This window comes from Taudactylus pleione, unplaced genomic scaffold (assembly GCF_031769625.1).
Source record: "Taudactylus pleione unplaced genomic scaffold, aTauple2 ptg001254l, whole genome shotgun sequence".
Taxonomy (NCBI): Eukaryota; Metazoa; Chordata; class Amphibia; order Anura; family Myobatrachidae; genus Taudactylus; species Taudactylus pleione.
The window spans coordinates 1145001-1172392 of record NW_028285654.1 but is presented as its reverse complement, the minus strand read 5'-3'; the positions used below and the strand labels follow the sequence as shown (position 1 = coordinate 1172392).

Sequence of the window (27392 nt, the reverse complement as noted above, 5' to 3'; positions counted from 1 at the left end):
ACACAACACAAGACTTACATAGTGCCCCTGGTCTTGCAGAGATTATAAATAAAAATGTCCCATTATATAGTGAAAAGCAACCAATTAGCAGACTGACCCCCCAGGGGTCTTACAGATCTGGTCACTAGGCACCAAGGACTTCCCAGAGTGCACGACCTATCCATTCACCATTATTCCTGCCTCCTGTCACAACTCTGGGGCTGGCCAGCTAACAAGTCCATTATATCTGGTGGGTGACGCTATACAAGTTATGGCTCCCGTCCATCCAGACGATAAGATACCGGTGGTTTTCAGTTTACATCAGTGGTGTCAAACTCGGGCCCTTCAGGTGCAGTGGAACTACACATCCCAACATGCACTGCCAGAGTTTTGCTATTAGGGCATGCTAAAACTGTGGCAGGGCATGCTGGGATATGTAGTCTCACAGCAGCTGGAGGGCCAGAGTTTGACACCACTGGTTTACATGATTGGGTGAAATGACGTCAGGTGGCCCCTGACTGGACAGTGTACTGTGGACCTCCATATATCTCAGTACCCTCAGCTTTCCAACCACCAGTATTCTAAAATCGGAATCAGGCAGCGTATTGTATGCATTATGGGACTTGTAGTTTCACAGCTGCACGAGATACACAGGTTACTACTTTTACTTCAGGCTGTGACCCCCCTCCCCGAAGTATTATGGATTCAATACTTCAATCCCGAAGCCCAATATTTCCACTGTATAGAAAACGCTTCTTGGTCCCTCAGCCCCCAAGCAGTTAAATGTCTTCCCCAGGCGGAGGTCACTACGCAGGCAGACACTTCAACGCCGCAGGACACTGATCTCCCACTTCAGTCTCCAAACGGGATTGTTTCACTTACTCCAGCAAAACGGTCGCATTATAAGTGGAACAAAAGCAAGGAGCTTTATAATTCTATAATCTCATTTCCAATCCTTTTGCCCGTTGCCCGTCCTTTTAGCCCTGAAATTGCAATCCTCTTTCAGTAATCACAGTGCTAATTGGTGCCAGCAAACCATCATTTCTCAGCATGGTAAAGGCCCCTCCATAGTCACACGGAAAACGTGGCTGGATCCTACACAAATCACACACATGTACACAATAAACACGCCCAGTGTATAACAAGAGGGGGGCTACCATCCACTCACTAAACAATGCACAAAGAGGGGTAAGCTGGGGGAGCAGGAGCCTAGGGGGGCACGATATCTCACGGTGATAAAAGATCAGGTGGGGGAGGGGAAACAAAAACAATCCAGTAGTTGTACTAGAGTTCTCATAGCCTGCACCGAATGACGCAGCATGGGGAGAAGAGGGGGGGGCTTAATCACAAAAAAATCCTATTTATATATCAGTATGCAGAGTTTAAAACACCTACAGAAGAAATGTCACAGCGGTTACAGACGATCGGGGAAACACCTACATCCAAAGGCAGAGAGAGAAAATGCACTACAATCTCTTACCAATATGCAGCATGTCTGGCTATTTACAGCTTCCAGTATGGAAACTTATTAGATATTTTTGGTTATTTAAAGAGATCATATATCCCATGCGATATCTAGCAATACTCTACTGTATATTTGCAGTTTGTATATACATTGGAGCAGAGTATGGCACATAACTTGTACTACATTGACGGGTCATCCCCAGAGGTGCAATAGAACACTGCCAGCTAGTGGCCAAACCATCACGAAAAGTACAAATCATTTTCAGCTCCAAGCAACAGTTATTAAATAATGCAACACGTAGACACGAGAAATACGCGGCTACCAGAGGACCAGCAACAAGACCATTACATTGTATTCAGCACAATGGGGTCAATTTACTAAGCCTTGCATGGAAATAAAGTACCAGCCAATCAGCTCCCAACTACCATGTCACAGGCTTTTTGAAAAATGACAGTTAGGAGCTGGTTGGCTGGTACTTTATCTCCATTCAAGGCTTAGTAAATAGACCTCACAGTCTTTTTAGTATTAGATACCAAAGGCTGAACACTAAACACAGCGCTGTAAGCCTAGGGTTGCGTTAATGCTGGATATTCGCACACTTTTTTTTTCTTCTAGATCACATCACAATCTACATGTAACAAGGCCCAATAATTAGTGCTGCTGGTAGAAGTTACTCAACTCAATGGAAAACTTAAAACTTTGTGCTGGAGGAAAATAATGGACCCGGTACCCTAAACACAGAACTCAGTAACTTATGACGGCAGTTCGGTCACTATGGGGTCTAGTTACTAAGCAGTGTTAGGAGACAGAAAAGTGATAAGGTACCAGCCAATCAGCTCCCAACTGTAATTTTTCAAACACAGCCTGTGAGATGACAGTTGGGAGCTGATTGGCTGGCACCTTATCACTTTTCACTGCTTAGTACCTAGACCCCTATAAGTCCATTAGAGAACAAACTGTAAATAGATTGTGCTGCAAAGCCTCTGGCTGAGCACAATGTATGTAACACACCTGCAAAGCATCTTATGTAAGTACTGGGGGGGGGGGGGGAATCATGTACACGGTTACATCGGCCCCATGTGACCAGGACTGGGGGTCAGAGGTCTCAGTGTGGTGCACACAGACGCATCAGGATGTGGTACATGTACGGTGTAGTATCGCTGCTGGCACGTCTGACATGGTGATGTAACGCTCATTCTCCACGTGCAAGAAATCAATAGATGGCCTGAACTGCAGTGTGTACTTCCTTCCACAGAATCGCAGAAGGGCGCCAAGCGAGCGCAAACACCGTCATCTAAATATTAATATAATAACTAAAACGCCTGAAGAATTTTCTACAATGAACAGTAACAAACTTAAGTGTGTAAATAATAAAGTACAATATGAAAACCACGTAGAGCTTCCATACAACGGCTACTTATAGCCATGTGCAGAACGGGTTTGTATTGTGCAGCTGGGGCTATATTTATAGATGCTGCTGTAACAATTTACCATCAGCTCGCGTTACCTGCATTAATGGGATCAGACCGCAAGGGAAGCGCTCGGATGTAAATGATCATTCGCTGATTGTTCAATAAAGAAACCTCTATTTTTCACCTTGAGCGTCGCCGAGTAAATGACAGAATATTTGATGGCACTATTCAGCGTTCAATGTGAACAAACCCCACGGACAACGTCAGACACGGTAATATGGAAACACCTACTTATTAGCCTAGAAGCTGTATGGTAGTTCCTCTACAGGAGAGAGCCTTCATCCAGTCCTATACAACATCCATAGTCAGGACTTCAGGCGTACTTGTCGCCCAACAAGTCACATATCTTATTTCATTAGGAAAAATGGATATTTACCGCCGTAGATGAAAGTGCAACTTAAATTCCATTAAACTACACAAATTTGCGCAAAAGCAACTATAAAACCAAAAGCGTAAATTCACTGATATCTGCTTAAGTCAAGGTAGGAAAAACTTTACTGAACATATAATATACACCGCAATGCACAGGGGGAAATGGAAAAATAAAATAAAAAATCTAAAAATGTTATGCCAGCTGTCGGTGAACTACAAGTGCCATACTGTGCAATGTTGGATACAAGTTACAAACATATCTGGTGTCTGAAAAGCAAAGTGAATGGAATTGGCGAAGGAGGAATTTTATGTCCCCGTTTTCTGTGATGATCCTTCCTGAAGCTATCTGACCTCAACTTGTCATTTCGGATATTGCATGCGGCTGCTGATTCTCACAAAAAGAACCAGACAAAGGCAGGTAGCCGTCTCCCGAGGAAAAGGCTGCGAGCCAACTGGAGTCGCTGCGTGGGGTTACTGGTCGCCATGGCAACCGTGTGGCTATACGTGATAATGGTCTGTTCTTTTGCCAGGCAACTAACAGCCTGGTGATGTAACGGCACCTGTCTCCGCTATGCGTTGCCATGGCGACACTCCAGTTGCCATGGTTGCCATCACGCTAATCGCCTTGCGAGGGCAGACTTACGGCAGTCTTCCCCCTAAAGCCCAGCTGTTCATCCCATCCCTCACTAAGGCTGGATTGTCTGGGCATGTGATGGAATGCTGCTCATCAGCGCAGGATGCAGGGAAACTTCATTAACACAAAACACACACAACAGATCTCGCTGCGTTCCGTTTTGCAGAGCAATGACCAGAATTGCAGAACCGGTGCGCTGCGATGCAAAACACTAAAACGTTGTTATAAACCCAAGAGCCCATAGTAGGCGCGCGGTGTCAGGTGGGTCATTTACGGTGGGCATAAAGTGCGGAGCGCTGGCACCAGATACAAGACTCATGCAGCACATTCCTAGGGAGCAGGTTTGTATGTTACCAGAGTAATAACACATTATAGCCTGTTATCCCCGGCCGAGGCCACGTCACGCCTGTATATCACAGCGTCTCTGACACCTAGATCACATACATGTTTATGGCTCGTGCAGCCCCAGGGTGTGTTACTATCACAGATGCCAAATACCCTGAGGTCAGATAAAATGTAACAGATACCAAACTGCACCCGGGCCCATGGTTATAGGGTAATCTCCGTCTCTCAGTGACAGTACCGTTCTTATATTTACTGTGCCTGCTGGCGCTTATACATAAACTATAAGAGACAATATGCTCAGGAATCCCCCAATTATGCCCAATAATCATTTTGTCCAGTTAGCGCTGACTTACAGCAATCCAAATGTAACTGAGGCCGATCTGCTGCAGGTCCTGGGCTACTACCTCAGGTGAGTAATACAGTACAGTAGGTTCCAGCACTGACCCCCCCCCCCCTCCCTAATGCAGGTCCTGGGCTACTACCTCAGGTGGGTAATACAGTACAGTAGGTTCCAGCACTGACTCCCCCCCCCCCCCCCCCCAATGCAGGTCCTGGGCTACTACCTCAGGTGTGTAATACAGTACAGTAGGTTCCAGCACTGACCCCCCCCCCCCCCAATGCAGGTCCTGGGCTACTACCTCAGGTGGGTAATACAGTACAGTAGGTTTCAGCACTGACCCCCCCCCCTAATGTAGGTCCTGGGCTACTACCTCGGGTGGGTAATACAGTACAGTAGGTTCCAGCACTGACCCCCCCCCCCTAATGCAGGTCCTGGGCTACTACCTCAGGTGGGTAATATAGTACAGTAAGTTCCACCCTACCCCCCCCCCCTAATGTAGGTCCTGGGCCACTACCTCAGGTGGGTAATACAGTACAGTAGGTTCCAGCACTGACCCCCCCCCCCCCCCTAATGTAGGTCCTGGGCTACTACCTCAGGTGGGTAATACAGTACAGTAGGTTCCAGCACTGACCCCCCCCCCTCCCTAATGCAGGTCCTGGGCTACTACCTCAGGTGGGTAATACAGTACAGTAGGTTCCAGCACTGACCCCCCCCCCCCCCCTAATGTAGGTCCTGGGCTACTACCTCAGGTGGGTAATACAGTACAGTAGGTTCCAGCTATGACTGATGCTCCTACGGTGGTGATTAAACTTTCCTGAGTGATTACAGCATAACAGACAATGTGCCACCATATTAGTCTTTAGCGCAGCCATACACATAGGGCGGCCACCGACAGCCAGCATATAGCGGACATCTCATTCGCAAGCCTCAGGGGCTGTCCCTGGAGCATTACGCTGAAGCTGAACGGCCCTTAGATGTCACGCTCCTTTGAGGTTACCTATAGGGGGAAGTGTTCTATCCTGTGAGATGTAGGCATTGGCGTAATTCCAGCCAATCAGTTCCTAACTGTCACGTTGCAGGCTGTGTTTGAAATATGACAGGAGCTGATTGGTTGGTACTTGATCTCCATCCAAGGCTTAGTAAATAGACCAAAGTGATTTCTACCAAGTTCAAGATGTCAAAAGTTTCTCACAAGTTCGTTAACTGAAGCATATGATGGGACGGGCAGCCCATGAGGAATTATGGACACACTGGCTCCTCTTAGCACTGAAGACATTACTGGTCACTGACACCCTGGAGAGGGTAACTGAGGCTGCTAGTACAGGCGCGCACAGTGGTTATAGTACAGGCGCGCACAGTGGTTATAGTACAGGCGCGCACAGTGGTTATAGTACAGGCGCGCACAGTGGTTATAGTACAGGCGCGCACAGTGGTTATAGTACAGGCGCGCACAGTGGTTATAGTACAGGCGCGCACAGTGGTTATAGTACAGGCGCGCACAGTGGTTATAGTACAGGCGCGCACAGTGGTTATAGTACAGGCGCGCACAGTGGTTATAGTACAGGCGCGCATAGTGGTTATAGTACAGGCGCGCACAGTGGTTATAGTACAGGCGCGCACAGTGGTTACAGGACCTCTCTCTATCACAGCACTGAGTCCATGATGCCGGCTTCCTGTACAATACTCCCTGCCCCCAGCGATGGGTCACAACTGCCCCATCCAGATACAATAGGAGTCTGAAGCCCACATCTCTCACACGGGGAAAGCCCCCCGCCGCTCTGAGAAAGGGGCAGCCTGCTATAGCTGTATACCTGCACATAATGCTACATAAATACTAATGTCCGGTTATCAGGCACCAGCATTGTTCTTCACAAGGAAGAGAAGTCTATGAACAAACAAACAGAACGTAACCATAACGAATCAGGTTTAATTGTTAATGGGAGCTGGTTGTTGCATGGAGACGGCTCATAACAAATGTCCAGAGTCTGGGACGGAGCTCAGCCACACAGACACGAATGCCCTGCGCCAGCGAGAGCCCCAATCTCTGCGCACATTCCACACGTATAAACCGCGCTGCCGGAAACTGGGAAAGGTCGCAACTGAGAGAGGGTGCTGGGTGGCCGCAGGTAAGTGCACCTCATCTCTGCTCATCCCAATTACCAACACAACAAAATGTATTTAATAATACACACACACCTATACATGTACACACACCTATACATGTATACATGTACACACACCTATACATGTACACACACACACACCCCTATACATGTACATGTACACACACCCCTATACATGTACATGTACACACACACCTATACATGTACATGTACACACACACCTGTACATGTACACACACACCTATACATGTACATGTACACACACACACACCTATACATGTACACACACCTATACATGTATACATGTACACACACCTATACATGTACACACACACACACCCCTATACATGTACATGTACACACACCCCTATACATGTACATGTACACACACACCTATACATGTACATGTACACACACACCTGTACATGTACACACACACCTATACATGTACATGTACACACACACACACCTATACATGTACATGTACACACACACACACCTGTACATGTACACACACACACACCTGTACATGTACACACACACACACCTATACATGTACACACACACACACCTATACATGTACACACACACACACCTATACATGTACACACACACACACACCTATACATGTACACACACACACACACCTATACATGTACACACACCTATACATGTACACACACACACACACCTATACATGTACACACACACACACACCTATACATGTACACACACACACACACCTATACATGTACACACACCTATACATGTACACACACCTATACATGTACATGTACACACACACACACCTATACATGTACACACACCTATACATGTATACATGTACACACACCTATACATGTACACACACACACCCCTATACATGTACATGTACACACACCCCTATACATGTACATGTACACACACCCCTATACATGTACATGTACACACACACCTATACATGTACATGTACACACACACCTGTACATGTACACACACACCTATACATGTACACACACACCTATACATGTACATGTACACACACACACACCTATACATGTACATGTACACACACACACACCTGTACATGTACACACACACACACCTGTACATGTACACACACACACACCTATACATGTACACACACACACACCTATACATGTACACACACACACACACCTATACATGTACACACACACACACACCTATACATGTACACACACACACACACACCTATACATGTACACACACACACACACACCTGTACATGTACACACACACACACACACCTGTACATGTACACACACACACACACACCTGTACATGTACACACACACACACACCTATACATGTACACACACACACACACCTATACATGTACACACACACACACCTATACATGTACACACACACACACCTATACATGTACACACACACACACCTATACATGTACACACACACACACCTATACATGTACACACACACACACCTATACATGTACACACACACACACCTATACATGTACACACACACACACCTATACATGTACACACACACACACCTATACATGTACACACACACACACCTATACATGTACACACACACACGTATACATGTACACACACACACGTATACATGTACACACACACACCTATACATGTACACACACACACGTATACATGTACACACACACGTATACATGTACACACACACACGTATACATGTACACACACACACGTATACATGTACACACACACACGTATACATGTACACACACACACACCTATACATGTACACACACACACACACCTATACATGTACACACACACATACACACACACCTATACATGTACACACACACACACCTATACATGTACACACACACACACCTATACATGTACACACACACACACCTATACATGTACACACACACACACCTATACATGTACACACACACACACACCTATACATGTACACACACACACACACCTATACATGTACACACACACACACACCTATACATGTACACACACACACACACCTATACATGTACACACACACACCTATACATGTACACACACACACACCTATACATGTACACACACACACACACACACCTATACATATACACACACACACAGTTGTGTTTATTAGTGGTAGAGCACGGGGCTGCGGCCAGGTTTACGCCTTACCTTTGATATGCCTGAGGAGAGGTGGGGGGTGTGTTGAATACATGGGAGTAAGGGTGGTAGGGGGTCTTTTTCAAGGCTTGTATCAGGTTCTGTCTGTATTCCGGGTCTATGCACCACAAGGATCCTTTCCCAATACTCTGAAACACAGAGAAAACTAAGTCAGTACAAGGAACTATGGGTACAGGGCACATTTATTACAGAAAGGTTTCTCCAAACACACAGAACAGCCACCTAGACATAATCCAGGACAGTGTACGCCTAATAAACAGACTTCTATAAGGAAACATAGCAACAGGTTACTGGACTGCATAAAGGTGCCTTAATAATCTCATTTATGCAGAGTGAGGTCAGGAGGGGGTGAGTATTGGGCAGATAGATGCAGACAGGTAACAGGTGGTGCCACAGGAATCCTTGCCCCCACCCCATATACAGAGACCCTTGACACATTGAACCCAGTGCATAGAGCGTCTGCTGTGATAATCTGACTATGACAGCAGAAACAGTAAGGGGTCTATGTACTGAGAGAGAGAGAGAGAGAGAGAGAGAGAGAGATAGATAACGTACCAATCAGCTAGTGTTATGTTACAGGCTGTGTTTGGTTGGTACTTTCTCTCTGTCCAAGGCTTAGTACAAACTACAATTTTAATTGTATAAAGGTGCCCATCCATTAGACCAGGGGTCTTCAAACTTGGCCCTCCAGCTGCTGTAGAACTACACATCCCAGCATGCAGTGCCACCTTTTTGATATAACAGCATGCTAAAACTATGTGCAGTGCATGCTGGGATGTGTAGTTCCACAGCATCTGGAGGGCCAAGTTTGAAGACCCCTGCATTAGACGATCACATTGAGGGATTGAACGATAACAATATCGTTATCGTTCATAAATAGTTTACTATAATGTCTAAAACGACCAGTGATGCGCGCTCCCGCTGGTCGTTTAGACATCTATCATCGGCCAAACATGCTGAACAACCTGACGATAACGTGATGGTCACATCACAGACTGACCGACGACGGCACCATTACAATGTCAGAATCGTGGTCGTGTCTTCTAGTGAATGGGCAGCTTTAGATAGAAGCTGTGCAATATAAATGATAAAGAGCCTAGTTTCCCATTGGTGAACCCCACAGGTCCATACTTCATTCTATTGTTGAAGTTCAGGTCCCTGCATGACCGGCAGCGTCTGACTAACAGGACACAAGCTGGAAAGTAACAGGGTGCCTGTCTATAGGCCCTGCCCTCTAGTTTATATCAGAAATCATTTACTATATAGATATATTTACTCATTTACAGCAACATTATTTCTGCCATATGAGAACGTTACTGCCAGCTTCACAAAGTAACTGTTTTGTTTAAGACAGTTACAGTGAAAGGGATTTAGTACCAAATTCGGAAAAGTTACTAGCAGTGAACAAGCATCTAAGTAACACATACACGTCCCTTATTAAGGCTACAAAGTTTCGATATTTGAGGCAACAGTAAGAGAAGAAGGGAAGACAGAAAACAGTCCCAATATACATTTATGAACACTAAGCGCCGGCGAGAACTATTGCCACCTGCCAAAGGGAAAGATGATCGCAGCCAACTCTTCTTACTCTGCCAGAAAATGGGCCATATTTATTTTACATAGTTATGAGACTAATATATACAATAATTGGCTTCAAACCACCAGCCTGGCCCCCGAGTCTCGCTCCCCGGCACAAATAGGCTTCTTACTTCCTTGAAGGGTTACCCCAACGTAACGGTGGCTGTTTCCGGTTTGAGGGAGACGCAGATAATCAGGTAATTAGTACACTGCAGAAATATTCACACCCCATACATGCAGAGGCGGGACCCCCACGCTGTGTATATACATTACAGTGCCTCCCAGTTATGTCATGTACTTAGTGCCGCTGAGTGTGGGCAGAGAAAGCTCCACAGTCAGTTACATCTCTGTATTCTAAGTCTCGGTATCTGTCCTTATTCCATATAAGTGACGTCTCGCGCAGCCCGTGACCCTGGATTGTTGGCACCTATATATTACACACCATTACAATCCGCAGGATTTGTCTGCAAATTAAACCCAACAATTACATCTAAATTGACCACCTTCTCCGTTTCATAAAAAGTATCTTTACCCCCCCCCCAATGAGAGCTTTCGCCATAGCAACCCTGTGTTACACTATTGGCAGCACCGTGTGAACACTCATTCCTTTACTACTCCACATACAAACAAAATACATTTACAAAACAAGGATTTATTACAAGAGAAAGACACAGAAGACCATCGTCATCTCCCAGACGCAGCACATCGCTCCCAGACGCAGCACATCGCTCATATACCCACACTTAATTCTTCCCTAACACCTGTCTATGACAGCAATAGGAGTTCTGGGTTATTCTATAGAGTCCCCATAATAACTGCAGGGCACGCGGAGATGCCGGCTCCTGCACGCCAAGCACTACGCACATATAAGAGCAGGCTCTGTACATAGGCCACATACACAGGCACAATGTACACCGGCTCCATGGGGGATCAGCATTCAAATCAGGGTATTGATCGCTACGTGGCTGCACGAGCCAGCTGACCCCTAGGACAGGAGTCACTCAGATAAAAGGTACTTCCAAATATTGACTTTATTTTAAGAGCAGAGCCAACTAATAGACTCGACTCCGGAGCTCTCTTCCTGACTGTAGAAGAGGAGGGGTCACATCAAACAGACATTCATCAAGTATGAACACAACGCAAAGGAGCCTCAGCACAGCTGTATATTACACCCCCCTTTCTCCTTTTTGCTTTGATGATCCAACAGTGCCGCACAGTAACAATAAGGTCACTTTCTTCTTTTCTCCAAAAAGCGTATTTATACTCCAGACTTACACAGTGGAAGGAGTCATTTTGTGGGTGATCTAATATAAATGAGTATGCAGCCTATCCAGTCGCTAGAAGCCAGTGACATCACTGAGAGTGCAGCCTATCCAGTCACTAGGAGCCAGTGACATCACTGAGAGTGCAGCCTATCCAGTCACTAGGAGCCAGTGACATCAGAGTGCAGCCTATCCAGTCACTAGGAACCAGTGACATCACTGAGAGTGCAGCCTATCCAGTCACTAGGAGCCAGTGACATCACTGAGCATACAGCCTATCCAGTCACTAGGAGCCAGTGACATCACTGAGCATGCAGCCTATCCAGTCACTAGGAGCCAGTGACATCACTGAGCATGCAGCCTATCCAGTCACTAGGAGCCAGTGACATCACTGAGAATGCAGCCTATCCAGTCACTAGGAGCCAGTGAAATCAGAGTGCAGCCTATCCAGTCACTAGGAACCAGTGACATCACTGAGAATGCAGCCTATCCAGTCACTAGGAACCAGTGACATCACTGAGAATGCAGCCTATCCAGTCACTAGGAACCAGTAACCTCACTGAGAATGCAGCCTATCCAGTCACTAGGAGCCAGTGAAATCAGAGTGCAGCCTATCCAGTCACTAGGAACCAGTGACATCACTGAGAGTGCAGCCTATCCAGTCACTAGGAGCCAGTGACATCACTGAGAGTACAGCCTATCCAGTCACTAGGAGCCAGTGACATCACTGAGAATGCAGCCTATCCAGTCATTATGAGGCACTTCAGTCACAGGAAACTACCAGTATCTGCACATTTTCCTTTACACGCGCCTTATTTTGTCAAAACACAATTGCAGCCTATATATTCATCTCAGTCATTTCTTACATAAAGGTCTCTAGAGAACGTAAGTGATTCCCGGCAACACCGGTCATTATATCTGTTCTGGCATGCACAACCCCAGACTCTGGCTTCGAATTCCAGATTCCACAAAAATATTTTTGTTTTAAATTATATAACAAAATAAGTTGGTCACAAGAAAAAAAAAATCCCAAAAACAATGATGTGCGCAATTAGAGTGCAGATTGCCCTGGTGAAAGCTGCGAATACGTTCTGCATTTAGGCCTTTTTGCCATTGACAAATAGACCACTCAGGAGTCTATGTACTAATAATGTAGGAACTGCTGCGATGTATCCATGTCGCAGGGGATATTTTAATGAAAATATCCCCGCTATGTACAAATGGGAACTCGCAGCGTCAGTGGTCACGATAACAGCTGTCCATGCGAGCTATATCCCTGGCATTTAGCAGAAGTCTTTCATGTTTGTGAAAGACTACTCCTGGGGAAGCCAACGCTGCGCATAGTCTGATTGGGGGCTGCAGGAGAGAGATTGAAAGAACTCTCTCCTGCACCTGGAGCCCCCATAGGCTTATACCAGTTTACATCATCTGAAGATGGTGCAAAATACCGGGACTAAATTCCGAAAAGCTTTGCTTTTTGGAGTTTAGTACATACAGGTCAGATGGTAGCCCCCATTGATAATAATGGGGACTGCGATCTGCAGTGCCGATTAGCACTTTGCTGGAGGTTTCAATGAAATCTCCTGCATTGTGCCATTAGTACATAGGAGCAATACACAAAACTATGCAGAAACTGCAGTGTCTACATCATTTTATTAAACAGGGTTGATACATAGGCCCTTTAGACGTATCTTATTTTGCATCCATTTATCGTAAACAAGCTTTACAACCGGGGTGAATGGAACATAAACCGCATGTAGTTGGTGTAGGATAAATTGAAGTTTCATGCTGCTACAGGTTTTAATGGAAAGACAACGCAATCGCAACTCAACCACAAAAATATACAAAATGCAAAAAAGTTTTACAAACAACAGTCGGCATACGGAGGTTACACGCGATGCAATAGCACAGCGCAATGCAATGTGCTGGCATTGTGTAACTAATACATAAATGACAGTCTGCATACGGAGGTTACACGATTTGCAATAGCACAGCGCAATGCAATGTGCTGGCATTGTGCAACTAATACATAAATGACAGTCTGCATACGGAGGTTACACGCGATGCAATAGCACAGCGCAATGCAATGTGCTGGCATTGTGTAACTAATACATAAATGACAGTCTGCATACGGAGGTTACACGCGATGCAATAGCACAGCGCAATGCAATATGCTGGCGTGTAACTAATACATAAATGACAGTCTGCATACGGAGGTTACACGCGATGCAATAGCACAGCGCAATGCAATATGCTGGCGTTGTGTAACTAATACATAAATGACAGTCTGCATACGGAGGTTACACGCGATGCAATAGCACAGCGCAATGCAATATGCTGGCGTTGTGTAACTAATACATAAATGACAGTCTGCATACGGAGGTTACACGCGATGCAATAGCACAGCGCAATGCAATATGCTGGCGTTGTGTAACTAATACATAAATAACAGACTGCATATGGAGGTTACACGCGATGCAATAGCACAGCGCAATGCAATATGCTGGCGTTGTGTAACTAATACATAAATGACAGTCTGCATACGGAGGTTACACGCGATGCAATAGCACAGCGCAATGCAATATGCTGACGTTGTGTAACTAATACATATATAAATGACTGTGTATTGAGGTTAAGCATAGGGCAGGCAGCATGTCAGTAACCGTAAATGACACCGCAGCAAGAACGGGGAGATGGACACTTAACTGCTGCAGTTTTATCTATGATTCCTGTCCCTGGGAATCCGATCGGCATGTGAATGACGCTCATGTGCCGCCCACACGGTCAGCTGCTCCCCGCGTCAGAAAGAAAATCAATAGTTTAGACTACTTTGTGGCGATGAATCCCCATCTCATGGAAGTCGGTGTGCGGCACCAGTAACCGCCTCTCATCCCCAACCAGTGAAATAGATCAGACTTCCAGCAGTCTCCTAGGCAACAAGTGATGAATGGGGGATAATCCCAGCGCTGTCACAACGTACCGTCTCCCCTGCGTACAGTATAATGTTGTTTTCCTGAGTATTTATGACAGAGAGCACAACACAGGGACGGGTATGAAGTATGGAAGCATTGCTAGACGCAGGAGGACGTCAATGAAACCGCCGATGTAGTCACAGATGTGTAATAAAATGAAATATTTAATTTATGGACAGGATATGTACAGAAAATTGCTTTGCAAGACCGTGAGCACAGGGCCATATAGGGGGAATCCAATTGTTATAGCGCCCTATAGCCCGTGTAAACAGACGGGGCGATATTCAATTGTATTTTGCGCATGTTGTGCCCAAATAGACCGCATTTAGATGCATAAAGGGGCATAACCGGTCTAAAGTCCAGCTTAGCGCGCCAAAACACAGTGTGGGCGGTGAAATTAGGAGCTTTTCGCCAAGTTCTGCTCGCCGCTCAGGAGGCGGAGTAGCTGGTAACGAGATAAATAATAATGGGATTTTGGTACCTACCGGTAAATCCTTTTCTCTGATTCCACAGGGGACACTGGAGGTGCTTACGCTGGGTATAGAGGCGTGGATAACTGGAGCTGGCACTTTAAATAATTTAGAAGTGTGAAGCTCCTCCCCCTCTATGCCCCATCAGCCCTCAGTTTAGAAAATGAAAACCGAGAGGAGATGGAAACAAGCGGAGTAAACAAAAAAAAAAGTGGAGAGAAGAGAACACATATCAGAAGCATCGAACATACGGAACGAGCCGAACAGACAGGCTAAGAGCGCAGAGGTGGGCGTCCACTGTCTCCTGTGGAATCAGAGAAAAGGATTTACCGGTAGGTACCAAAATCCCATTTTCTCTTTCATCCACTAGGGGACACTGGAGGTGCTTACGCTGGGGATGTCCCATAGTTTTCCCCACGGGCGGGAGCGCTCTGCGGCGCCTGCAGAACAAGGCGGCCAAAACGGGATGCCGAAGTAGCAAACGTATCAAATTTGTAAAACCTGACAAACGTGTGAACTGAAGACCAAGTAGCCGCACGGCACAATTGTGACGTGGAGGCTCCTCTACCGGCCGCCCATGACGCACCCACAGAAAGTGTGGAATGAGCCAAAATGGGCGAAGGAGGCCGACGGTCAGCACTATCATAAGCCTGATGAATAGTCAGCCGGATCCAACGTGCCAAAGTCTGCTTAGACACCGGCCAACCCCTCCGAACAGCATCATAGAGGACAAAAAGAGACTCAGACTTACGGAGGGACGCTGTCCTGGCAACATAGATGCGGAGAGCCCTAACCACATCCAAAGTAGAAGATCCACCAGAGTCCTCCACCAATGACGGTACCACAATAGGCTGATTGATATGAAAAGCCGACACAACCTTGGGAAGGAAGGTGGCTACCGTCCAGAGTTCCGCCCTATCAGCATGAAACACAAGGTAAGGTGGCTTACAGGACAGAGCACCCAATTCCGAAACTCTACGAGCCGAAGCGAGAGCCAGGAGGAGGACAGTCTTCCAAGGCAAGTACTTAAGATCGACCTCCTCCAAAGGTTCAAACATGGGCGACTGAAAAAACAGAAGCACTAAGTTTAGGTCCCAGGGAGCTATCGGAGGTACAAAAGGAAGCTGCACGCGCAAGACCCCTTGAAGAAACGTCTGCATCTCAGGAATGAGGGCCAATTTTCTTTGAAAGAAAATGGAGAGGGCAGAAACCTGCACCTTTAGAGTTCCCAGCCGAAGGCCAGAATCCAGACCCGTCTGAAGGAAAAGCAGAAACCGGGATAAGCGAAAGGTCCTAGACGTAAGACCCCGACTGGAACACCATGAGATATAAGCACGCCAGATGCGATGATAATGAGCAGCCGAAACTGGCTTCCTGATGCGTAGCATGGTGGGAATAACCGCGTCTGGGATGCCCCTGCGTCTTAGGTTATCGGTTTCAAGAGCCACCCCGTTAAACGCAGTTGCGCTAAGTTGGGGTGTACGAATGGACCCTGCTGTAGAAGATCCGGGCATAGAGGAAGGGGCCACAGATCGTCTGACAATAGGGACCGAAGGTCTGAGCACAAACTTCTCCGAGGCCAGTTCGGAGCTACGAGAATTACAGAGGCTGATTCTTGTTTTAACCTTTTTAGAAGACGAGGAAGAAGCGGAATCGGAGGAAAAAGGTAAACGAAGTCGTAGATCCACGGACTTGTCAGGGCGTCTACCGCTTCCGCCTGCGGATCCCGAGTTCTTGAGATGTATACTGGGAGCTGACTGTTCAAGGGCGACGCCATGAGGTCCACTTGAGGACATCCCCATCGACGTATCAGCGCGTTGAACACCTCTGGATGAAGCTTCCATTCCCCGGGATGCATATCCTGTCGACTCAGGTAATCTGCTTCCCAGTTGTCCACACCCGGGATGAATACCGCCGACAGGATTACTGACTTTTTTTCGGCCCACTGAAGGATCTGAGTTACTTCCCGCATAGCCATGCGACTCCGAGTCCCTCCTTGGCGGTTGATGTAAGCGACGGCCGTCGCGTTCTCGGACTGAACTCTTACCGGACGAGCCTTTAGGAAGTCTGTTGCCTCTATTAGAGCATTGTAAATCGCTCTGAGTTCCAACACATTTATGGGCCACTTCTGTTCTAGAGGGGACCATCGACCCTGAAAGTGATAATCGAGGACTACTGCTCCCCATCCTCGAAGGCTGGCATCCGTTGTTACGATGATCCAGTCCCACACTCCGAATCTTCTGCCCGCTAACAGATTGTTGGATTGTGTCCACCAAAGAAGGGCCACTCAGGTAACCGGGCTCAGACGGATCTGTCGATGAAGAAGCAGATGAGACCCTGACCCCTGTGCTAGCAGGTCCAGCTGAAACACCCTGGAGTGGAACCAGCCGAACTGTAGTGCCTCGAAAGCTGCTACCATTTTCCCCAAGAGACGCAGACAAAGAAGCAGGGACACCTTCCCTGTTCTGAGGACCAGCTGAACTAACAACCGGATATCCCGGGCCTTGTCTATTGGAAGAAAAGCCCGTTGTGAGGCCGTATCCAAGATCATGCCCAGAAACAAAAGTTTCTGGGACGGATTGAGATTTGATTTCTTGAAGTTGATTATCCAACAGTGTTGGATTAGGGTCTGATATGTCAGTAAGGCCTGATTTGATAGAAGAGATACCGATGGAGCCTTGAGTAACAGGTCGTCCAAATAAGGGATTATGTTCACTCCTGATGACCGAAGGAGGGCGATCATGACTGACATGAGTGAAGACACGGGGAGCCGAGGATAACCCGAACGGCAATGCCCGAATCTGATAATGATCCTTCAATATGGCTAAACGCAGAAAAGCCTGGTGAGGTTCCCAAATGGGGACATGGAGATAGGCATCCTTGATATCCAGGGATAATAGGAATTCCCCTGGTTCCAAGCTCGCTATGACTGACTGCAGAGACTCCATTTTGAAGCGATAAATGTTCAGATACAGGTTCAAAGACTTGAGGTTTAAGATGGGCCTGGCCGAGCCATCTGGTTTTGATACTACAAACAGGTTCGAGTAAAACCCCAAACCTCTCTGATGCTCCGGAACCGGAACTAGTACAGATGATACTACTAGAGACTGGATAGCCTCCTGTAAAACCTTGGCCTTGCTTGCAGGCATTGGCAGACTTGTGGTGAAGAACCGAGGTGGAGGGGGGACTTCGAAGTCTACTCGTTACCCCAGGGAAATTAGTCTGCGGATCCACGGTTCTGTAGGGGTCTGGTTCCAAACCTGTTGAAAGTTTTGCAGGCGGGCTCCCATTGCAGGAGGTCCCAGGTGGGATGGAAGACAGTCATGCCACCTGCTTTTCCGCTGGTTTAGGCTCTGGTCTACGTGCAACAGGGTTTGGACAACCTCTACCTCTGCCACCTATATGTTGCGTGGGAGCACCTCTGGCTCTACCACGAAAGGAATGTGGTGCACGAAAGGAATGAAACGAAGGTCCATTGTAAGGTCTTCTGGGAGCTGGAGCAACCGATGGGAGGAAGGAAGACTTTCCCCCCGTGGCCTGAGATATCCATTTGTCCAGTTCCGGGCCAAACAGCATATCGCCAGTGAAAGGTAAACCCTCCACCGTACGCTTGCCAAGCGCGCAACCAGAGGGCTCTGCGTCCCAAAATAGCAGAAGCAGATATGCGAGCACTAATCTGACTGATATCTGTCGAAGCTTCTCCCAGGTAAACTGCAGACTCACGGATGTGTTCTGCTAGTAGACGTAACTCTGCTCTGGAGGTACCAGAGTCCTCAACTGGTCAGCCCAGCCGACCACTGCCTTGTTAACCCAAGCGGTAACAAGGGTGGGTCTAAATTGAGCAACCGCTGCAGTATAAATTGATTTTAGCGTTGTCTCCAACTTACGATCCGAAGGATCTTTTAGTACTGTAGCTCCCGGTACTGGGAGTGCTGTTTTCTTAGAGACGGGAGACTCTACTGGAGGGGGTGTTTCCCACTTTTCCATCATGAAAAAGGATAGCTAGACGGAAACCGGCGCGGAATTTGGAACAGTTTGTCCGGTTGCTTCCAGGCCACTGAGAGCTGCTGTTGAAGTTGCTGTGAGAACGGAAAAACCACAGAGCTCTTTGGTTGTTCATGAAATAATTCACACTCCTGGGATGCAGGTACTACATACTTTTCTGACCGCCAAAATTAGAGATTCCACCCCGGGAGAAGTGTACTCTAATTCTTGAGAGGAAGCGTCCTGTAACGCTTCCTCCAATTCCCCTTCTTCTGTTTCCTCCGTAGCGAGGAATTCTTCATCCGACTCTTCTGATTGGAGAACAGTCGCCAGAGTACGCTTTTGTGTCGGTCTTTGCTAGGAGGTGGAGGGTGCAGGCACCACTGTACCCCATAACCTGTACAAGGGTGTCTAGAGACTTGGTTAGCCCCGCCACCCAGGAAGGTTGAGATTTACGTGCCTCAGCTAACTCAGACGTTAAATCCGCCATTACTCCTACCATGTCAGCGGCCCATGGGGGAGCAGGTGAGGCAGTAATAGCCATAGGTGGATCTATTGCTATACAAGCATCACATAACGTGGACCCAGCAGCATGCGGCTTGGTTAGTTTATTGTTACACCTAGAACAGACAAACAACTTTTGAGAAGCTTTTTGTTCTGTTTGTGTCTGGGTGACTGTGTGTATCTATGTCAGAGGGACAGAAGTGAAATTAGAAATAAAACAGAAGGCTGGTTGGGACACAGAGGAAGAGACACTCCCCACTCTTTCCCACAGATTAGATTCCCTGCCAAACACCCCAGTGTTACTCACAACCTCTTGTCAGGTATGTAGTCAGGAGAATCAGCCTTCTGTATATACTGCATACACCTGTAGTGGAGAGATGCAGTCTTTAAAACAGGTTAAACACGGCAGCCACGCTGTGCTCACAGCCGCTGCAGCGTTATCTAGACAGGGAGCCCGCTCTATTGAGACAGGAAGCCTGCGCTGTTAGGCTCCGCCCCCTTTCTTTATGCCCTAAGGGCTGGAAAATGGCTGCCCCCGCCTGCAGGATCATCTCCCCCCTGTGCAAGCCCCGCTGAGTAGGAGCCGCTAGCCGCGCTCATCAGCGGGGAGAGGGGAGATAGTGTAATTAGTGAGCAGCGCTATCGCGCTCTATGAAGCCAGCGCTGGCAGCGGGACAGGAGACGGGGGATGTGCATGTGATTCATACTCACTGCGCTCCCTCTGCGGACGGCTCCTCTGAACAGGACTCACATGAAGGCAGCTGTGGTGTGTGTGCTGTGTGCGGCATTAAGGAGCTGTCAGATGCTTTTGGTTAAGTACTGCACACTCCTTCCTGTAACCCAGGAGGTTAACAGGGTGCCAGTAACCCGGACCCCACCTTTAGAGAGGTGGCGAAAGGTACTTAAGAAAAAATATGTAAAAGATGTCTTAAAATAAGAAAGAAAAACTAAAAAATATATGAAATAAAAGAAATAAATTATGTGGCTTGCTGGAGCACAGCAGGTTGTGACCAGCTCCAAGGGCACATTTTCTAAACTGAGGGCTGGTGGGGCATAGAGGGGGAGGAGCTTCACACTTCTAAATTATTTAAAGTGTCAGCTCCAGTTATCCACGCCTCTATACCCCAGTGTAAGCACCTCCAGTGTCCCCTAGTGGATGAAAGAGAAAGGCATATTTGGCCTTGGACACCGGAGGATCATCATGATCAATAACTAAAGCTGTGCGAATAAGGCCAGGAATATAAACCTTAGACTTAGCGTCCGACTCTTTAGTACGGAGAGGTTCTTGGTCAGAAAGATCCAGAATCTCCCCATCATCATCCTCATAAGGAGCGGACAGATGCCACCGGCCGCTTGTGAGGCCGCAACACAGACTCCCCTTGTAACACGTCCGACAAATGCTGCACAGAACTTGTCAGTGAATTAACCCACGCAGGCTCCTGAGAGACCTGAGGAGGGGAAATAGGGAGACTGTGGGGTACCATCAGTTGTCTCGGGAACCCCTGCATGGGTGATGACACCACTGACTGCTGGGACAATCCCATCTGTGAGAACGCAGGTTGCGGAGCTAACTGGCCCACTAGGGTTGTAAGCGCTTTGGCGAAACAAGCCCAGGGCGGTTCCTGTACCAGGGCCGTGACAGTAATAGGTCGCGCCAATAAAAAACACTGCCCACATTGCCCCTCCGCGATACCCTCCCCCTCCGCAATTGGTACCTTATACGTAGTACACAGAAGCTGGAGAGGAAATTCACTCTCAGACATGATGGTAAGTATGTGACCCCTCTCACTGATACTCGTTAGTATAGTGGGAGAAACACCCTGCAAGCACCGCACCGCAAGGGCTTTAGCAGAGGAAGAGCAGGGACAGTGAAATAGCTGACAGTAGAAAGTGAAAGTACAGGCAGCAGACGCTAGCAGCAGTCACATACTATGCAAAGAAATTAATCCCTGCACTATCAGCGCTGATCCTCAACTACGCAGACACAGGGCCTGGTAGGACTCAGCGCTGCATATACAGACCTGTTCCAACGGAGGAGAGGTATGCCGGGGGACCCAGACCACGATGCCACCGATCAGCAGCTTCCAGCAGCGTTCACCATGCTTCTGCAAAGATAGCCACCGAGGAGCAGAGAGGAGGCCGGCCTGGGGGAGGAGCGCTGCCACAGGGCCAATCGGCAGGTGCAGAGAGGGCTGTGTGGAGCGGGGGAGGCGCCGGCTGTATACAGGGAAGGCGCACTCCCCTGGCATGCAATTAACCCCTGGGACGCCGCAGCGCTACCGCTCAGCTGCGGTCCGCTGTCCCAGGGGGGTAGTGGATGCGCATGTTGGTTACCTGGCTCCACACTGCAGCCTGCCTGGGGACTCTGAACCATGTGTTCAGTGGGGACCCACCGCGGGACCCCGCTGCTTACCTGCTGCCTCCTTGAATCCGGCCATGGTTCAAAACATCTGGGGTCACCGCTAGCTGTGACGCCAGATGCTTACCAGCATCCCCGGATCAGTACCGGCGGGGGTGTAGGGAAGACAGCATGGACGTCAGTAGCGACTGTCCATGCTGTACTTCCAGATGGGCAGCCACAGCTGCCTTGAAGAAAACTTCAGGGGCTATCCTTATCCCCCCTCTAAACAGGTGCTCCGACTCAGAGCCGGGCACCAACGAAACTGAGATGCCTTGGCACAAGGGAGGGGAATAGGAGGGTGACCCTAGTGCATCCTGGGAGGCTGAAAACTTAACTCTATGGTGCCCGATGCCTGACGTCATCACCTATACCCCAAGGTATCCTGTGGAACCCTATGGACCCTGATGTAGAAAATAATATTCTCTATTAAAGTAATGTAATAAGGAACCTCCGCCAACAGATGCTAAACATGGGCCACACACCAAGCATGACCGTTACGCTCATTAAAATGCGTTGTGACATCACTGACCGCGCCTTGCATGTGAAAACACACATATATCAATACAAAATGTGCCAGGAGGATAACAGGTCATTTATCAGAATTAGCCCATTTCACACTGTACACTGCATATCAGACACAGGTGACCAGCAGCAATCTCTAACCCTATCAGACACAGGTGACCAGCAGCAATCTCTAACCCTATCAGACATAGGTGACCAGCAGAAATCTCTAACCCTATCAGACATAGGTGACCAGCAGCAATCTCTAACCCTATCAGACACAGGTGACCAGCAGCAATCTCTAACCCTATCAGACACAGGTGACCAGCAGCAATCTCTAACCCTATCAGACACAGGTGACCAGCAGCAATCTCTAACCCTATCAGACACAGGTGACCAGCAGAAATCTCTAACCCTATCAGACACAGGTGACCAGCAGCAATCTCTAACCCTATCAGACACAGGTGACCAGCAGCAATCTCTAACCCTATCAGACACAGGTGACCAGCAGCAATCTCTAACCCTATCAGACATAGGTGACCAGCAGCAATCTCTAACCCTATCAGACATAGGTGACCAGCAGCAATCTCTAACCCTATCAGACATAGGTGACCAGCAGCAATCTCTAACCCTATCAGACATAGGTGACCAGCAGCAATCTCTAACCCTATCAGACATAGGTGACCAGCAGCAATCTCTAACCCTATCAGACATAGGTGACCAGCAGCGATCTCTAACCCTATCAGACATAGGTGACCAGCAGCAATCTCTAACCCTATCAGACATAGGTGACCAGCAGCAATCTCTAACCCTATCAGACATAGGTGACCAGCAGCAATCTCTAACCCTATCAGACATAGGTGACCAGCAGCAATCTCTAACCCTATCAGACATAGGTGACCAGCAGCAATCTCTAACCCTATCAGACATAGGTGACCAGCAGCAATCTCTAACCCTATCAGACATAGGTGACCAGCAGCAATCTCTAACCCTATCAGACATAGGTGACCAGCAGCAATCTCTAACCCTATCAAGAGACACATTGCGGGGAATTCAGTTGTCGTTTGCACGCCAGTTAGTAAAGAGCAGACGATGGAGCATAGTAAATTGTTACTCCGATCTGAGCGAATATCATGGGTGCTCATTTCTTATCGCACTTGTCATGCCCAAATGTACTGGGTTTAGCCGCGCAAAGCAGCTGAACTCTTCTAAAGTCCCATTTAGAGCAGCTACACTGCCCTTTGGGTGCCCACAGATTTCTGCTCGCCATCTCAGGAGGCTGCGAGAAGAAAAATGAGAGCCGGCGGCACTTGTGCCCGATCTAAGCAACAATTTTCCCATTACTAACGGGCGCGGTAAAAAACGATTCAATTCTACCCATCGTTACCATAAATGTTATTGTGGCTGTGGTTCCAAGCCACGTAACTAAAATGGCCACTACATCATAAACTTTCGTGCAGTGGCAACATCAAAGGGAAATCTTAGCGCATCTGCATGTAACCTGTGACAACCAGAGTAGCATTAAAACACTGCTCCATTCTCCGGCTGTTCTGGGTTGAGCCAGTGTCTCCAAGCTCAAGCCCTCTGCCGGCTACCATGCAGGGCCTGGTGCATGGTGAGGGACCAGTGGGAATTAGCCGACACCAACCAGGAAGTGTGGCATTAGTGCGTCCACACATACTCAGAAGTAATGCTGGGTACACACGGAACGATCGTCAGCAATAACGATACCGCTGAACGATCTCCCTTTAAAAATCCTCGTGTGCTGGATGAACGATATTGTTCAGTCACACACCAAAAATCCACCAACGATCCACGATCAATGATTGCGGACCCCTATGGAGAGATAACGATATCGTCCAGGTTGGCCTGCATGCATGGACGATGGTCGATATCGTTATCGTCCAGCAGGAGCGCGCATTGTTGGTCGTTCATTGCATACACACGTAACAATATGAACGATATATCATTGAACGATATCATCGTTCATATCGTTGAAAAATACTGTTACGTGTGTACGCACCTTAAAGCATTCCAGGTGCCGATATAGAAGCCTGGTGGTGGCAGAGGGTCAGCTGCCTACAACGCAGTGGGAGGAGTCAGTAACAGGAGGTTACTGATGGCGAGAGGGAATCCCTTGGAGTGAAGTAAGGCCACTCAGGTTGCTCAAGGACGAGTGACCACCATACGTAGTGTGAGAACGCCTGGCGAGTGAGGCCCTCTGGTCACAGTTAGTGCTACCAGCAGTTCCAAACCTTACACAGAAGTCAGACCGACAACGGCCACGTGTGCTGTAAGGCTCGGACCCCGAGGAGAACAGATTTCAGATAAAGTGATTTGTGCTTCCTCAAAAAAAAAAAAAAAAAAAGTTTTTCTGTACGAGTCATTTGATCCAAACTGTCCGTTTCTTACAGCGTCTGGGAGAATAAAATGTTGCGGAATGGTAAAGTCTCCATAATGGAGGCAGCGATATCCAGAGACAGTGGAGTCAGCGGCCGGGCGACAGCGTAAAGTAGCTTCATCTGCGCAATTCAACAAGACACAGCGGAACTGCAGCCGCTTCCTGCCCAGGCAGGAGAGATGAGCACGTACTGTCACAGCGCCTAACGGAGAAGCCCAAACTAGAGACAGGACAGAAGAATACGGCACACATGGCATATAGTCCTGGTAAATCATAAACCGTGACCTGACGCATCTGTACTGCACCGTAGCTAATGTTAGCGCTCAGATAACAGCAGCACAAAGCGCGTTACATCTTCGTTCACATGTTGGAACGTCGCGCAAAGCTCATAAAGGTCCCCAGCATCTACCTGTAAGCAGGTGTCGCCGCCTAATTCAGATCTGACTTCACGGAAAATAAAAAGTTAAAATGGTCTATAAATAAGTGAATGTCTGATCTATTTAGGGTGTGGGAACCGCAGGCACTTTCCAGACTGGATGCAAAACACTTGCAAGAACAGCACTGAGCTAATAACATCCACAAACTTCTATGCCAGCGCGGTGGGAGGTAATATACATTGTACTGAAGGGCAGCTATTGTTCCCTGTTATCACCCAGTGGCCATGTACACCTGGACAGGCCACTGGCAATGTTTGAGATTTCTTCTATATCCTCACAGTAGCGGAGAACACAGAATCCGTCACCACAACATACTTAAGATGTACTGCACCACACACACACACACACACACACACACACACACACACCTACCACCACTAACAATACTTTAGTGTTTGGGTTGCAAATATAAAAATAAAACTCTTGTAGGACCCCTGGCACTTAAATGTCAACAGGAATCTACGCCAAGGACGTCTCTATATTAATCATATTACAGCATAGAACATGACACCAGGCCTCTAAATATACCCCAGCCGAAAACGACAGAACATTGTACTGTAAACGTGTCGCATCAATCACCAGGAAATGGCCCAACCGCACCGTAGCGAGGTCCGAAAGCTGCTTTACGCCTCCCGGATCTCCTCGTGTCCCTTCTGCTTTGTAAACCGTCAGCATTTGTCTTATGTAATTTTGAAATAGGATTTAACGTTTTTTTGTTTTAATTATAAATACTGAATAATTTGTCCCATTATACAAATTAACCTTAAATAGGGTTTTCCATGTCCTAATTTTTATTGTCCCTGCTTTCCCAATAGCAGCCCTGTTTTTAGTAGTTTGGCGCTGCTCAGGGAAGATGGCGTCCCTGGTCTTCCACCTCTATGGCTCGGATTGTAAAGGGCCGAGGTCCTGGATATCTACAACTGTTCGGCAGAAATTTTTTTTTTAAGGAGTGGGCGCCTCAGGGGAAGGATTGCCACAGGACCGAATTATGGGTGATATGGGCAGGGGGTAAAAATTAAGGGCCTATTGTGGGAATCGGAGAGGTGTGGCCAGAGCCATGTGGGTGTGGACACCCCCTACACTATCAGCCCTAATGGGGATAATTCAATTCCGCACAATGCTGAGTAGCCCCAGGAAGGAGTTCCCGGAGATATTCAATTGACCGCACTAAGGCCTTCATTCAGAGGCGGCCGCATGGTCTACGACCGCCTCGATGTTTGTCAAGTGCGCATGCGCATGAGGGAGCCGGCTCCTTCGTGCGCATGCGTGAGACCCGCTACGACCGACAGCGCCGGTCGTAGCGGGTCTCATTCCAAAGGGGGCGAGCTGTCGATGTTGATTGACAGCTTGCCCCGTTTGGAAGGCGGGCCGGGGGGGGTGGCAGCCCAAACGGAGGCGTTCCCATGGGAACGCCTACCGTTTGGGGGAGGCCCCACTAACATCAATAGTCAAGTGAGACCCTACCCTAGGGTCTCGTCGTAAGCCCCGATGGTCAATGACCATCGCGACCATCACCCTAGCGGTCATTAGAGCTGTGGGTGTAAACCCATACGGCCTAACGACCGAAACAGAGGCGGGCGGGCAGGATGCAAGCGGCCGCCCAGTTTCTGAGCGACCGCTTGCATCCTCCGACCGCCTCTGAATGAGGCCCTAAGTCCCACTGCAGGATTTCTGCTGGCACCCTCCTGAGGTGTGTGCAGGAATCAGACATAAGCACGTCAGGAATGCAGTTTTCCGTGGTGCCAACCACCTCACGGCCAGCACTTTAGTTGGAGAATTCTGGTTACCGCGACTAAACAACCAGTTTAGTTACCGGCATTCTCTGAGTTAAAGTGGCTCTAGTCGGACCTAACAGTGCGGTCAGTTGAATAGCTCCGGGGACATCGCCCTGAATTGAATCACCCCCAATATCTCCCTAAATAGACGTTGCATTATTTTGAGGAAATTGGAA

At 47.9% G+C, this 27392-nt stretch overlaps 1 protein-coding gene across 4 annotated transcripts in view; it reads right to left on the bottom strand.

Annotated features, from left to right (window-relative positions):
* Positions 1 to 27392, bottom strand: part of FOXN3 (forkhead box N3) — a 214324-nt gene that overhangs the window by 82130 nt on the left and 104802 nt on the right. For all 4 annotated transcript variants that reach the window (XM_088462515.1, XM_088462516.1, XM_088462514.1 and 1 more), the window contains exon 3: positions 8923 to 9059. In XM_088462515.1, the coding sequence (XP_088318641.1) occupies positions 8923 to 9059 (137 nt within the window). The remainder of the gene's footprint in view (positions 1 to 8922; positions 9060 to 27392) is intronic.